Below are 13,851 nucleotides of genomic sequence, written 5' to 3' on the forward strand. Positions count from 1 at the left end.
AACTTTTTTAACAAATCAAAAACTGAAAAATTGGGTGTGCAAAATTATTCAGCCCTCTTAAGTTAATACTTTGTAGCGCCACCTTTTGCTGCGATTACAGCTGTAAGTCGCTTGGGGTATGTCTCTATCAGTTTTGCACATCGAGAGACTGACATTTTTTCCCATTCCTCCTTGCAAAACAGCTCGAGCTCAGTGAGGTTGGATGGAGAGCATTTGTGAACAGCAGTTTTCAGTTCTTTCCACAGATTCTCGATTGGATTCAGGTCTGGACTTTGACTTGGCCATTCTAACACCTGGATATGTTTATTTTTGAACCATTCCATTGTAGATTTTGCTTTATGTTTTGGATCATTGTCTTGTTGGAAGACAAATCTCCGTCCCAGTCTCAGGTCTTTTGCAGACTCCATCAGGTTTTCTTCCAGAATGGTCCTGTAATTTGGCTTCATCCATCTTCCCATCAATTTTAACCATCTTCCCTGTCCCTGCTGAAGAAAAGCAGGCCCAAACCATGATGCTGCCACCACCATGTTTGACAGTGGGGATGGTGTGTTCAGCTGTGTTGCTTTTACGCTAAACATAACGTTTTGCATTGTTGCCAAAAAGTTCAATTTTGGTTTCATCTGACCAGAGCACCTTCTTCCACATGTTTGGTGTGTCTCCCAGGTGGCTTGTGGCAAACTTTAAAAAACACTTTTTATGGATATCTTTAAGAAATGGCTTTCTTGCCACTCTTCCATAAAGGCCAGATTTGTGCAATATACGACTGATTGTTGTCCTATGGACAGAGTCTCCCACCTCAGCTGTAGATCTCTGCAGTTCATCCAGAGTGATCATGGGCCATCTCTGATCAGTCTTCTCCTTGTATGAGCTGAAAGTTTAGAGGGACGGCCAGGTCTTGGTAGATTTGCAGTGGTCTGATACTCCTTCCATTTCAATATTATCGCTTGCACAGTGCTCTTTGGGATGTTTAAAGCTTGGGAAATATTTTTGTATCCAAATCCGGCTTTAAACTTCTTCACAACAGTATCTCGGACCTGCCTGGTGTGTTCCTTGTTCTTCATGATGCTCCCTGCTCTTTTAACGGACCTCTGAGACTATCACAGTGCAGGTGCATTTATACGGAGACTTGATTACACACAGGTGGATTGTATTTATCATCATTAGTCATTTAGGTCAACATTGGATCATTCAGAGATCCTCACTGAACTTCTGGGGAGAGTTTGCTGCACCGAAAGTAAAGGGGCTGAATAATTTTGCACGCCCAATTTTTCAGTTTTTGATTTGTTAAAAAAGTTTGAAATATCCAATAAATGTCGTTCCACTTCATGATTGTGTCGCACTTGTTGTTGATTCTTCACAAAAAAATACAGTTTTATATCTTTATGTTTGAAGCCTGAAATGTGGCAAAAGGTCACAAAGTTCAAGGGGGCCGAATACTTTCGCAAGGCACTGTATATTCTAGAAAAGACACATTGTACAATGTCTTGTTATAAATATATATATATCTTATATCTGAAGAGGACTGTGACATATTTTTCCCTTTAAGAAAACATTGAGGCAAAGAGAACGTGGTTTCTTATTCCTGAATTAATGAATTTAGAACTCATACTTTTTTTAAAGGATATTTTACATACAAACATACTGCATTGAACCCTTTCTTTAGAGTACTAGTTAAATATTAGCTATAGGCCAATACTTTTATCGGAAGAGACTCATCATTGTGTAGGATTTGTCTACATGTAATTACACCAAGACTTTAAAAAGTATTGAAAAGGCTTCCTAAATGGCTTTAGTTCCATAACACATCAATGGTAGCATCTGTGCATGTGTGTGTGTGTGTGTGTGTGTGTGTGTGTGTGTGTGTGTGTGTGTGTGTGTGTGTGTGTGTGTGTGTATGTGTGTGCAGTGTTTGTGTGTGCATCTGTGCGTGCATGTGTGCATGTCTGTGTGTGTTTATTAGGTCTCTGTGTGATTGAGAGCAAGGTCAAAGAGACATAAGGGGGGGTTGGGGGGGGGGGGGGGGGTTGCTACCATACCGTACCATGCTCAAGACCATGCTCAAGACCGTACCCACACATACGGACACCATTTTGAAATGATCAAATGGACTGCATAGTGTTGCTTGCTGCCCCATTTGCGGTCCCCTTCTCTCTTTGTGATATACAGACGTGCACTGTGACGGAGGGCGGGGGACGTCTAACCTCCCCCTGTTCTAAAATGAAATGAATCGACTCTTATTTATTTACTGCATGTTTTGCACTCATTCCATAACACTGTAAATTACCTGCATGGTCAAGGCTCCTTTCTCAGGCAAGGAGAGAAGGGAGGAAAGGACATCAAATATGTCATCTATATGGTATTTCATTCAGGAATCGCATAGGATCTGTCAATTTCCATATATCATGGTTTATAAGTCATATTTTAAATACAAAATCCCGTTTATGAATATAAATGTTTGAATTAGGAGCGGACATATGTGCTCTAAGAGGTACAATATGCCTGTAGGCTCCAGACAATGTACCATGCCAATATTTATAAGATTTCTATGTCTCGTAAGAGGACAAGGAACGGGTGATTTCCATCCTATATTTTAGGCAGTTGATCACGATCATCTATTTCATCTTAGTTCAAATGTATTCTTATCCTCTCCTTACATGTTTGACACTTAAACCTCCTCAAATACAAATGGTAGGAAATGTAAGTAAATATATTCTAAGATACTATACTTTTTGACTTTGACATGCAATATTTTCACCCTCCTTTTTGTACACAAAGGAAATCTGAGCAGCAGCACACAGTACTTTTATTTTGCTAAAATCGCCTTCAAATGTTTTGTTTGATATCAGAAACAAAAAGGCATTGGGAAGAGAGGAGGGGGACCAGAGAGAATGAGACTGAGCGGGTTAAGGGAAAGGGAGGATAGAGAGTATGCATGTGTGTTTGCAGAAAGAATTCCTCAGCAGCCAGGGCTATTCTCCTGGGATTGGACCTGGTCTCTCCCTGCTCGCCAGAATAAGCAGGGGCCTCCTCCATTATGGCATACAAGTGCCTTTCCTTTAAGGCCAGGGGAGATTTCTAACCTTTGGTTGACATGCAGAAAAGGTCACGTTCATCCCTGGCTTCTCCCCGTAATTTACTCCTAACCATTTTACTCTCTGGCTGGGGCTCTGAGGGAGGCTGAACTCTGCCTGCAAGTCCCACTGAAACTGAAGAAACTAAAATCCCCGCAACTGCCACTGAGAGAGTCATATGGTCACAACAAACACATGCATGAGCAGGTGATATTCTGTATATCTCAAAATAAATATATGAGAACAATGCAAAGATCTTGCTGAGTAATGTTTGGTTCTAATTTGCTTAATTAAAATGTGTTTATATATAGGGTTTATACACAAAGCATGTAATTAAGTACGATATTTCATTTAAACAAACCCTTTGCATATTTAAATGGAAAAAATATGAATACATGTTTAATTTGGGTTTTGGGTAATGGTGAAAATATTATAATTCATTTTCATCTGAAAATACAATTGAAGAGACAAAAAATATTGTTACAAATATTGTATTACAAGGAAAACACGAATGGCAATACTATACTACAATTAGCACGTAATATGCTCACGTGTGCTTGCACACATTCATCAAACTAATGTCTTTATCTAGCTGTAAGTGTACACATTTACAGTAGTGGTCTTTAATGCCAGGGTGATTGTGTTCAATTCCTGTGAAGTGAGCACACACTCTGTGTAACTGAGTTTTTCTCCATTTGATGGACTGATTCATGTTTATCTGATCTCCTTATCTACCATCATTATTTCCAAACCAGTGGCTAAATTGGAAAAGTCCATAACAACGTGTGAATACATGGCAGAGGCAATAAAATAGAACAGAAGGAGGAGAAGGCCCACCACACAACAGAGCTTTGCTTTGGCAGTAGAAGATAGACTACACAGATAGCAGGGATATTTCTACTCCCCCACAGCACCATTGAACCACACAAATAAAGATGCAGCCAGCCATATAAATCTCAAAGGAAAGATCAACACTTCAGGTGGGGTTATCTGGTGTGTGTTTGTGTGTGTGTGCGTGTGTGTGTGTGTATGTGTGTTTGCGCCTCAATTGTTATTGTTTTAGATATATAAATAATAAAAGGTGCATTTTTATGCAGTGATTTTGTGCTGTGCACTTCTGTTTTAGTGGGCCAGTGGAGTCCCTGCTATATGGACATGTGTGGTAGCCTGCTTCTCTCTTATGAGGCCTGTTTCCCCCTCTGTCTGCTCCCTGAGGACCATTGCTCAGGGGATTTTTAGGGATCACTTCATTTCTGTGGTATTGATCAGCTCAAATGACAGGGCCATTCAGGCAGCTCTCTCCAATTGGTGTGAATGACCTCAGTGAACGCTCTATCCAGAAACCATATCAGCTCACAGGATGCACTCGACTGGTGTGGCACTTTTGAAATACAGGCTCCAGAATGGGCTATGTTTTCAATTGAGTGTAGTCACACGCACACCGTCTCTGTGTGTGTGGGACTATGCGTGTGTGTGTGTGTGTATGCATCTGTGTGTGTATGTGTGTGTGTTTGTCTGTGACACCTGAGTGGATGTTCAGGAGCACAGTCCTGGATGCTGGTTCATTGAGGGACATGAGGTATGCACAACAGCTTGACCCCCCTGCTTCCCATGCATTAAATGGAGAGCAGAGTAGATGTGTAACCTGATAAATGCACTTAAAACAGTGAAGATGGACAGAGAGTGGAGGAAATCTCAGACGGGCTGTAGCCCAGTCTGCCTGCTAGGCAGTTAGAGGCTATTGATTAGCCCCACAGAGTCCAAAGGAGGGCCAGAGGTGTTGGCTTCGTGGATCGTCTTATGCTTGAGTAACAGGTATAGCGATTCACCAAAATGAGCGATTCAACAAAATCTTGACAATGAGAAAATTTTATATTTTTTAGGTTAGATATTATTTGATGTATTCCACTGCAGTATATGAGATGAATCAGATACAAGGTACACCTGAGGGGCTCTGTACAGCATGTGTACAGCATATTGGGCTACAAATGGGTGATGGTGGAGCAAGTGTTTATTCAGGCACAGTGGATGGAGCCATGCCAGACCAAAAGGGCAGGGGGATCTAGTGGTCCAGGACTGGTCAATCTTGATGGTGAGCTTTTTCCCTGAAAAGAGGACGCTATATTTAACACAATACTACAGTAGTTGACCCTACTTTACGAGGTACATTTTGCAGTGACGTAACAGTTCTCTGTACATTGTGCTGTCGGAGACACTAATACCCTCAGGTTGTGAAATATGTCCCACTCCTGTTATCACAAATGGAGCAATAAATAAACACACAAAAACCAGTCTGACAGTAAGATCAACCGTATCGTACAGAGCAGCTGAGGACTCATATGAAGAGTAAGAGGAAGCGAGAGGAATAAAGAAAATTAGACAGGGTGAGGGGAGACAGAGAGTGAGAGAACGAGGGAGAGAGATAAAGAGAGAGAGGGAGGAGGGGAGAGGAAGAGAGGGAGAGAGAGAGCGAGAGATGGTGGCCCATGCTCTATATCTGTGCCACAAGTTCTCCTGGGTATTTGCGTGCTCCGTTTTCATCCTAAGTGTAATTTGAGCCTTTGGTTGATGCAAAGTGTGTGCAGCAGGTCTGTTCAAATCCAATCACTCACACTGACGTGTAATCCTTTCCCTCCCCATCATCAGTATTGTAATGAATAATGAAACACACTTAAGCAATACACAGCCGTCATACACCTGCGATGGAGATTGCATTCTGATGAGATGCGTGGTAGACCTAATGAAAGGTGTTTTTACTTGTCAATGACTGGCTGGATGTAAAGCTGACTGTTATCAGTTGAGAGGGAACCGTACAGCTTGGGATATCTGGAGAGCCTGGAGGATCCTCGTGTAGCATGAAAATACCATTACTCTTAATGTACCCATTACATCTCAGATATGTACACAGTATGTGTAGGAGCTACCAGACCCCATGGCAACAGAGAGAATACACCCCCTTCTTTTCTTTCCATTCTTCCTTCAGTCAACCTAAAGCCACCATCACAACCGGCACTGTCTGGTGTCTTCTAACACTGTAGTTTCAACATGGAGGATTATTACAATTAATTGGTTAGCGAGACATTATTTCAAAAAAGGAAATTGCCTCTTATAATTATATAGAGCAGGGAATACTCAAGTCCCAGGAATCTCAGCTTCCTGAAATGATGGATCCATCTCCCCTCCCCTCCACCACCCCGTCTCCCATTCCAGCCCCCCCCAGTAGTGCTAGCGTGTCTGCCAGTTTTCTGTGACGGATGCATTTTCTATGGTTCACATCCACAGCTCCTGGTCTGGCTCAGTGGAGGCTGGGGCTGTTAGCTCATCTGCCCGTCGCCGGTGGCCTGTCCGGTATCTGCTGGGACTGCTGCTCTCTGCTCTCACGCTCTTCAACTCACAGCATTAAGTCAATCACAATCTGAGTGTCTGTAAACCCTGTGGACGAGCAGCATGCTAGTGTCTCTGCAGATGGGGTAAATACACTGAGGGGAGGATGGAGTTAGGGTTCAGGTTACAAACTGAATGAGTAAGTAGCCTAGACGTGACAGAGTAAAACATGGATGAAGGCCAAATGTCATACAGCAAATGGTTAATACATAGAAATAAATGTATTCTGTCTGATCCTCTTTCTGAGTCTAATGATATTATTAATAAAGATGAGCCCTCATCTTCACAAATGTGACTTTATAAATGCACTATTTCTCAATACTACTATGTGATTATTATGATATATATATTTGTACCTTTATTTAACTAGGCAAGTCAGTTAAGAACTAATTGTTATTTCAACGACGGCCTGCCCCGGCCAAACCCGGGCGACACTGGGCCAATTTTGCGCCGCCCTATGGGACTCCAAATCACAGCCGGATGAGATACAGCCTGGATTCAATCCCGGGGCTGTAGTGACACCTCTTGCACTGAGATGCAGTGCCTTAGACCGCTGCGCCACTCTGGAGGTTTGCTTGGGATCTTTTAACATCACAACATAATCACCAGTGTAGTGGGATAAGAAATGAATCACAGACTTCTGGGAGTTATTTAATTATTTGTTCCTTTTAGGAAATCAAAACATAAAAGTTACACAGATATTGATGATTTAACAATCTGAGATAACAATGTACACTGTTGCCAAATGATATAATTCACACCATAAATATTTATATGTAGGAGCAGGAAATAATTTAAAGTACCTGTTCCTTACTGCAATTTTATCATCAAGGGACCAATTCTGACACAGTGATGTTAATAAAAACATGTACCCGCTTCATAACCAAAATGGGTGTCACACCCATTAATGGCCAACTCATGTGGTCAACTTTAAGCATGCTGTACCTTTACAAACAGATATATAGATGGTAAGAGACAACTGGTGACTACAATTACAAATATCTTGGCAGGAGCATTTCTAGACAATAAATCTTTGATAGAAACATGGACGGCTCAGGTATGTTTCAATACAGTCTTGATGACGAGGATGAAGAGTAAGTCTTGAAATCAAAAGTATCGACAATAGTGATGAGGTAGTAGTCAGCAGGACGCTGCATACCGTACTTTATTTTGAACCTACTGTATAGGCTACTGTCCAGTAACTATTGACATTCAGATATATACACATTATATAGAACCAGGGTTTGAATGTAAGATGTGAAGCATTGAGAGGAAGTGCCTGGAGTTTACGTTGCATCGTGTTGGGTGTGAATTTTGCATCGTTACAAAACGTTTTTAGGCTAAACTGTTTGATGTGTGTAATCTGTACTTGTCCATTAAAACACTTGTATTTTACAGCCGAGCAAAGAAAATATAGTTGTGATATTTATTTTTGATTAGAGGTATTTTGAGTAATATTGAAAAGATAATCAAATTGTCCCAAATCTTAGTAAAAGCATGCTTTCAGCATGATTTCAGCATGCTTTCAGCATGGTTTCAGTCAGAATTGGTCCTTGTATTGCACAACAGTAAAATAACTCACGTTACATTGTCCCCTTCTAAAGTGGAGCCTGTTAAGTAGACAGCGGCTAGTTCAAGTTGGATGATTAGGTGCTGGGGTGTGTAGTCAACCTCCATTAAGTGGCCAATCAGGCTGCAGTAAAAGAGGGTGCTGCTGGATTAACACTGGCCAATGATATTACAAGCAGAGTGGCGACCATCCCGTCTGCAATGTCAGGGATTCATTTGATCACAGTATCATATTGTGACGGTACCACAATTTATCACTTCACATAAATCACATCAGTACTATAATCATCCACCTCCCACCACATTCTCTCCCTTTGAGAACAAAGAGCAGCATGAGTCTACAGTACTGAACTACAGGTCCCAGCATGCACCATGGAGGACAACCTGCCTACACACAGAGAGAATGGAGCCCCTCTACTCACTTTCCCATCAGAGATCACACCTTGTATAGACACACTGTGGGACTGGTGCTACCCTTTGAAACGTGCTGACACTTTGTAGTCTGCATGGCTTCTCACAAGAGGAGCACCTTGGGAGGGGGGGGGGGGGGGGGTTGAATTGCTGTCTTTAAGAATGCCTGTCTGTCTCCTGGCCTATTGGGAGGTGTTAGACCACAGCTACTGTGTGAACATGGAGTCAAGCAGCGCTCCACGTGTCTACTGTACTCCTGGAGGGAGGCAGAGCAGCACAGCAGAGAGCAGGCAGACAGCTACAGCAATAACCTCCTTCTGGGTTAAAAATACCCCCAGTCAGTGTGAAGCTCTAGCTACCAACACATCACTGCACTGCACCTGCCATTCACCTTCGTTTGGATGGATATCCACAAAGGCAGCCCCAGCTATAAAAAGACCGGCAGCTTCTTAAATGGTGATAGCAGATGCTGGGTACCTTGCGCCCTGTGTGTGGGAGGATTCTGCCATGGGCTTAAAGGACCCTAAATAGAGTGTTTGACATATGGGCCTCTGATTGTTTGAACATGGAATCTCCTGGACTTCTGCCACTCAGCATAAATCCTTTGATACCTCCGCCCCAAACCCACTCATCATCTTTCACCCTGCCCAAATCAGGTCATTCGCTCAGTTGCCAAGAGGCAATTTCCATCGGCTTGAACAATGACCAAATGTGGGGTTTGAGATAGAGCACCATTGACAACAACATCTGCAGAGGAGAAACATCTACATTGGCGGGACACACACTCACACACATATGGGCCTTATAGTGACAGACAGACAGATAGACAGCAGCATTGTGAAGGAGAGGGTAGTGGAGGTTTAACATGGCTTGGCCACGGCACGGCTCCCTTTATTGCTGAGTTACTACAGAATAATACGACTGACTACCTGCCTACGCTAGTTTGGTTAAACATGTCATGTGACCAGTTTGTCTTCTTCCTGTCTGAGACAGACCCATATCACACGGCTCACTGCTCTGAAGAGGTATATTCAAGGGCATTTAGATCAATAGAGCTCACATTTAGGTAACAGTTTTTATTCCTTCTTTCTTTCTTTTTTTTCCCCAAGAAAAAGAATGGGAGAAAATGGCCGTCGGGTTCACCAGAATTAACTGTACACTCAGTTTTCCATTATGAATAAATATATACATGTCCTGGTCAAGTCCAGGAGGTGAAATAACTGTCTGACAAGTGAGGCTGTTCATAGTGGTTGCCATGTGTGTTGTCATCAGAACACATTTGGAGATGTCTTGAGGTTCTGACTAGAAACCATGTTAATTAAGAGCCTGCAATTATTCCTTCTGAAGATATAGAGAGAGGGGGAGATCCTTCACATACAGTATGACCACAGACCATAAACAAAACAAAATTATTACTGTACATAGTATTTCTTATATATTTTAAATTAATCTGCATCATTTTATATTTATACTTATAACCAAGTTTTGCATTTGTTCTTCTTTATTATTATTTTTTCAATGTCTGGGGTCCGAGGGGGTGGAGAACAAGAGAGGTCAGTCTGTCTCCTGTCTCAGTCAGCAGGGTGTCCCTCTCCTGTCCTGAGTCCCTTCTGTCCATGTCTCTCTGTCTGCATTGCCCTGTCCCCATCGCCTTCACAGGGGGCACCTGCTCCTCCATCAGACCTTGGCCTCCAGCATCTCCAGGAAGAGTTTGTGCATGGGCACCTTGCCCTGCACTTTGATGCTGTAAAAGTGCTGCACGGCCTTGGTGGCGGTCTGGCGCAGCAGGGGCAGGGTCATGAGCAGCTTGCCTGCCCGCCGGGGGTCCTCCTGGTGTTGGCTGCTTTCGTAGTCCTGAAGAGCCTCGTGGAGCGCATCCTGGAGCTTCTGCACCGCCTCCACGTCCTCTATATGCATGGAGTCTGGAGAGGAGAGGGAGGGACAGGGTCAGTGAGAGAGGGCTCTTCAACATGAGTCTTATGTTAATATCTTCAGAGATATAATGACAACACAAACCATTGCTCGATATATTGAAATGTAAAATAGTTCTGTAAACAGTAACACATCATCTCAATTGTATTTTTACTAAAGTAAAACATGGCTGGGCTGGGACTACTGATCTCTCAGTGGAGTCAGCTATGGGACACGTAATCAGCATAATTAACACTGTGACAAGATAAACAACAGAATGCAAAGAAAAACACAAAGCTTAATGTCTTTTTTTTGCCTGGCGCCCTGAGTTTGATTTTCATATGGCCTTTGACCAATGAGACTGAAAATCAATGTAATCCTGCTGATTCCTGGAGCACGCAATGGAATGAATAGCAGCCAAACCCCAGTGAATGATCACACATTAAACACCTCACTGTTCCAAAAGACAGATCCGGAATAGACTGTTTTCTTATAAACACTCTGGGAATTGGACGGTGTAAACTAGCTTCAATAAAGAAATGATACTTCCTTCACATTTTGATTAATTTCCTCCCTCCTCTCCCACAGAAATATCTAGATCAAATAATGAGTGGAATGAAAGTATATACTATTGTACATTTGATTACATTATCATGGGACTGTCAGTGCTTAAGCTAGCTGGAAACCATATTTTGACTATTCTATTCTATCAATTCTGATCCAACCTGTGTAACTAAATGTATGTATGTAGGCCTACTGTAACAGTGAAACTGAATCAACAACAACCACCATGTGTCTCATATGGACTCTGTAGCGCACATCCTCCCTGACCTTCTTTCAGTCTCAGAGGCGGGTTCTCTCTCTGACTCATTGCAGTCTCTCTCTCTCTCTCTCTGGTGTGCCCTGGTGTACTGCATTGTTCACGACTACTTTTACTGCATGTGTGGAATGTTTCACCACTTTTAATTTCTCTCTCTCTCCCTCTCTGCCTCCCACTCTCTCTTTGCCTCACCTCTCTCTCTCTCTCTCTTTCTCCCTCCCTCCCTCTCTGCCTCCCACTCTCTCTTTGCCTCACCACTCTCTCTCTCTCTCTCTCTCTCTCCCTCTCTGCCTCCCACTCTCTCTTTGCCTCACCACTCTCTCTCTCTCTCTCTCTCTCTCTCTCTCTCTCTCTCTCTCTCTCCCTCCCTCCCACTCTCTCTTTGCCTCACCCCTCTCTCTCTCTCTCTCTCTCTCTCTCTCTCTCTCTCTCAGGGATAGACTGGGGTTGTGGTTATCTCAGTGGTTAACCAGTGTCTGGTACTCGTGAGACAGCGTGTCATTGGTCGCCTGACTCATCTCACCTTGGTGGTGCATATTTCACCACACGGGACAATAAAAGGCAAACAGATTTCAGACTTCATCCTAAATTCATTGACTGGAACAACTGTAAGCCCAAGACCTTGAGACATTTCTCACCCTGACGCTTTCCAATCCACAGCGGTAAAAGGAAGTAGGTCGTGAGGGGGGGGGGGGGGAGCAGAATAGATGAACAAAAGGGAAAATCACCAGGAACTCAGAGAGCTAACTGACTACTGTATCTCCTGTTTGTGTCAAACAGGATCAGTCAGTGATAAACAGGATATTAGGAAATATAGACATGTCAATGCACTGACAAATTATTAGCAATTAAATGCATTTTAATTACAGTGATAAATCATAGAACTAATAAATGTATCAGAGACATTAGTGTGTGTGTGTGTTTGATATTTGAGCCATTACAGTGATCTGATCCCAAGAGTGAGTGAGCATAGGGGACAAAGGCCAGAGTGAGTGAGCATAGGGGACAAAGGCCAGAGTGAGTGAGCATAGGGGACAAAGGTCTCAGGGTGAAGTGCAGGCAAGAAGGGAAGCAAAAGAGAACAATAGAGAGAGAGAGAGAGAGGGGTAGATAGAGAGTGAGAGAGATATAGAGAGAGGGATATATATATATATATATATATATAGAGAGAGAGAGAGAGAGAGAGAGAGAGAGAGAGAGAGAGAGATTGATAGAGATAGAGAGGGATAGAGTGAGATAGATATTGAGAGAGAGAGGGGGGGGGGTAGATAGAGAGTAAGAGAGAGATAGAGAGAGGGATATATATATATATATATATAGAGAGAGAGATTGATAGAGAGAGAGGGGGATAGAGTGAGATAGATATTGAGAGAGAGAGAGAGAGAGAGAGAGAGGGGGAGAGAGAGAGAGGGGGAGAGGGAGAGGGAGAGAGAGAGAGAGAGAGAGAGCGAGGGGGAGAGAGAGAGAGGGGGAGAGGGAGAGAGAGAGAGAGAGAGAGAGAGAGAGAGAGAGAGAGAGAGAGGGGGAGGGAGGGAGGGAGGGAGGAGGGAGGGAGAGAGAGGGGGGAGAGGGATAGAGAGAGAGGGAGTGAGATAGAGAGAGAGAGAGAGAGCGAGAGAGAGAGAGAGCGAGAGAGAGAGAGAGAGAGAGCAGCATGTAGGCTTTGGAGGAGGGGATGGTTTTAAAAAAACAACTTTGAAGAAACAATTTCCTTGCAATCCATCAGAGAGCCCACGTCGATCCCATTGATAAACTGCTAATTACAAAATCAATCGCTATGAATTTTCACAGCTGTCAGACAGAGGGGCTCCCGGGAGAGGAATCTCACAGAGACCTTGCTCAAACGTTCCGGACGCCCCCTCCCCTCCCTGACACAAGGCCTCACTCCCTCCCCCGCCTTCCACACCTCACCTGCCCCACCCCCAACAAAGCTCTGCCGTGTGAAAGCAAAGCCCACCATCAGCATTTTCATTTGTCAGCCTGACAAAAAAAGAGAGAGCACGCCCGTGGCCCAGCCAGGCATTGATCAGAGAGGGACAAGCCCTGCCTTCTCAAAAGCAGCCTGTCGATATGAGTGTACCGTCTTTGCATTGGAACAAACGAGACCCATCACTCCCTGATACTCATTCCGTTCGACTTAACACATTTTATTGACAGGCCTTGTGCTCCTAATGAAATGCTAAATTTATCTCCCATGGCTGGCGTGCCCTGCAGCTACTGTTATGGAGATAGCGAGGGACGGATGGAGAAATATCACAACATGGAAGGATTTCAATTAAAAGCTCAGTCCTTCCCTCCTCCCCTCCTTCCCTATCTCTCTCACTCCAAACTAAAGGGTAAAGTCAACAACTACTTTAAACACTGACATGACATGTTGGTCATAGATATAGAAATGTAAACTTAACATATTAAATTCATATATATTAATGTAATGGGGAATATTAACAAATACAAATGATGAACAATTGTTATCACGAGTAAGATAATATTCCAATATGAAATTTTAAGCAGTTTTCTGGATTTGTGCAATGTAAATAGAATTTTAGTTTTTAAATTTAAAAGAACCCCATAAAGAACACTAAAATCATTTTTGATGTGGTGGCAAAAGTGTTTTCAAAATTAATAAATTAATTAATGTAATGGTAATAGTTTCTTCATTTGAAACTAACACTTGCTCTAGATTTG

General features: G+C 43.0%; 1 protein-coding gene across 3 annotated transcripts in view; it reads right to left on the minus strand.

Moving 5' to 3' along the window:
• Positions 1–7,586: 7,586 nt before the first annotated feature.
• Positions 7,587–13,851, minus strand: part of LOC139383808 (steroid hormone receptor ERR2) — a 65,624-nt gene continuing 59,359 nt past the window's right edge. The window contains exon 7 of one of the 3 annotated variants that reach the window (XM_071128376.1): positions 7,587–10,357. In XM_071128376.1, the coding sequence (XP_070984477.1) occupies positions 10,113–10,357 (245 nt within the window). In that variant the 3' untranslated portion in view covers positions 7,587–10,112. The remainder of the gene's footprint in view (positions 10,358–13,851) is intronic. The other 2 variants (XM_071128378.1, XM_071128377.1) reach the window with 2 other exon arrangements.

This window comes from Oncorhynchus clarkii, chromosome 25, assembly GCF_045791955.1.
Source record: "Oncorhynchus clarkii lewisi isolate Uvic-CL-2024 chromosome 25, UVic_Ocla_1.0, whole genome shotgun sequence".
Classification (NCBI taxonomy): Eukaryota; Metazoa; Chordata; class Actinopteri; order Salmoniformes; family Salmonidae; genus Oncorhynchus; species Oncorhynchus clarkii.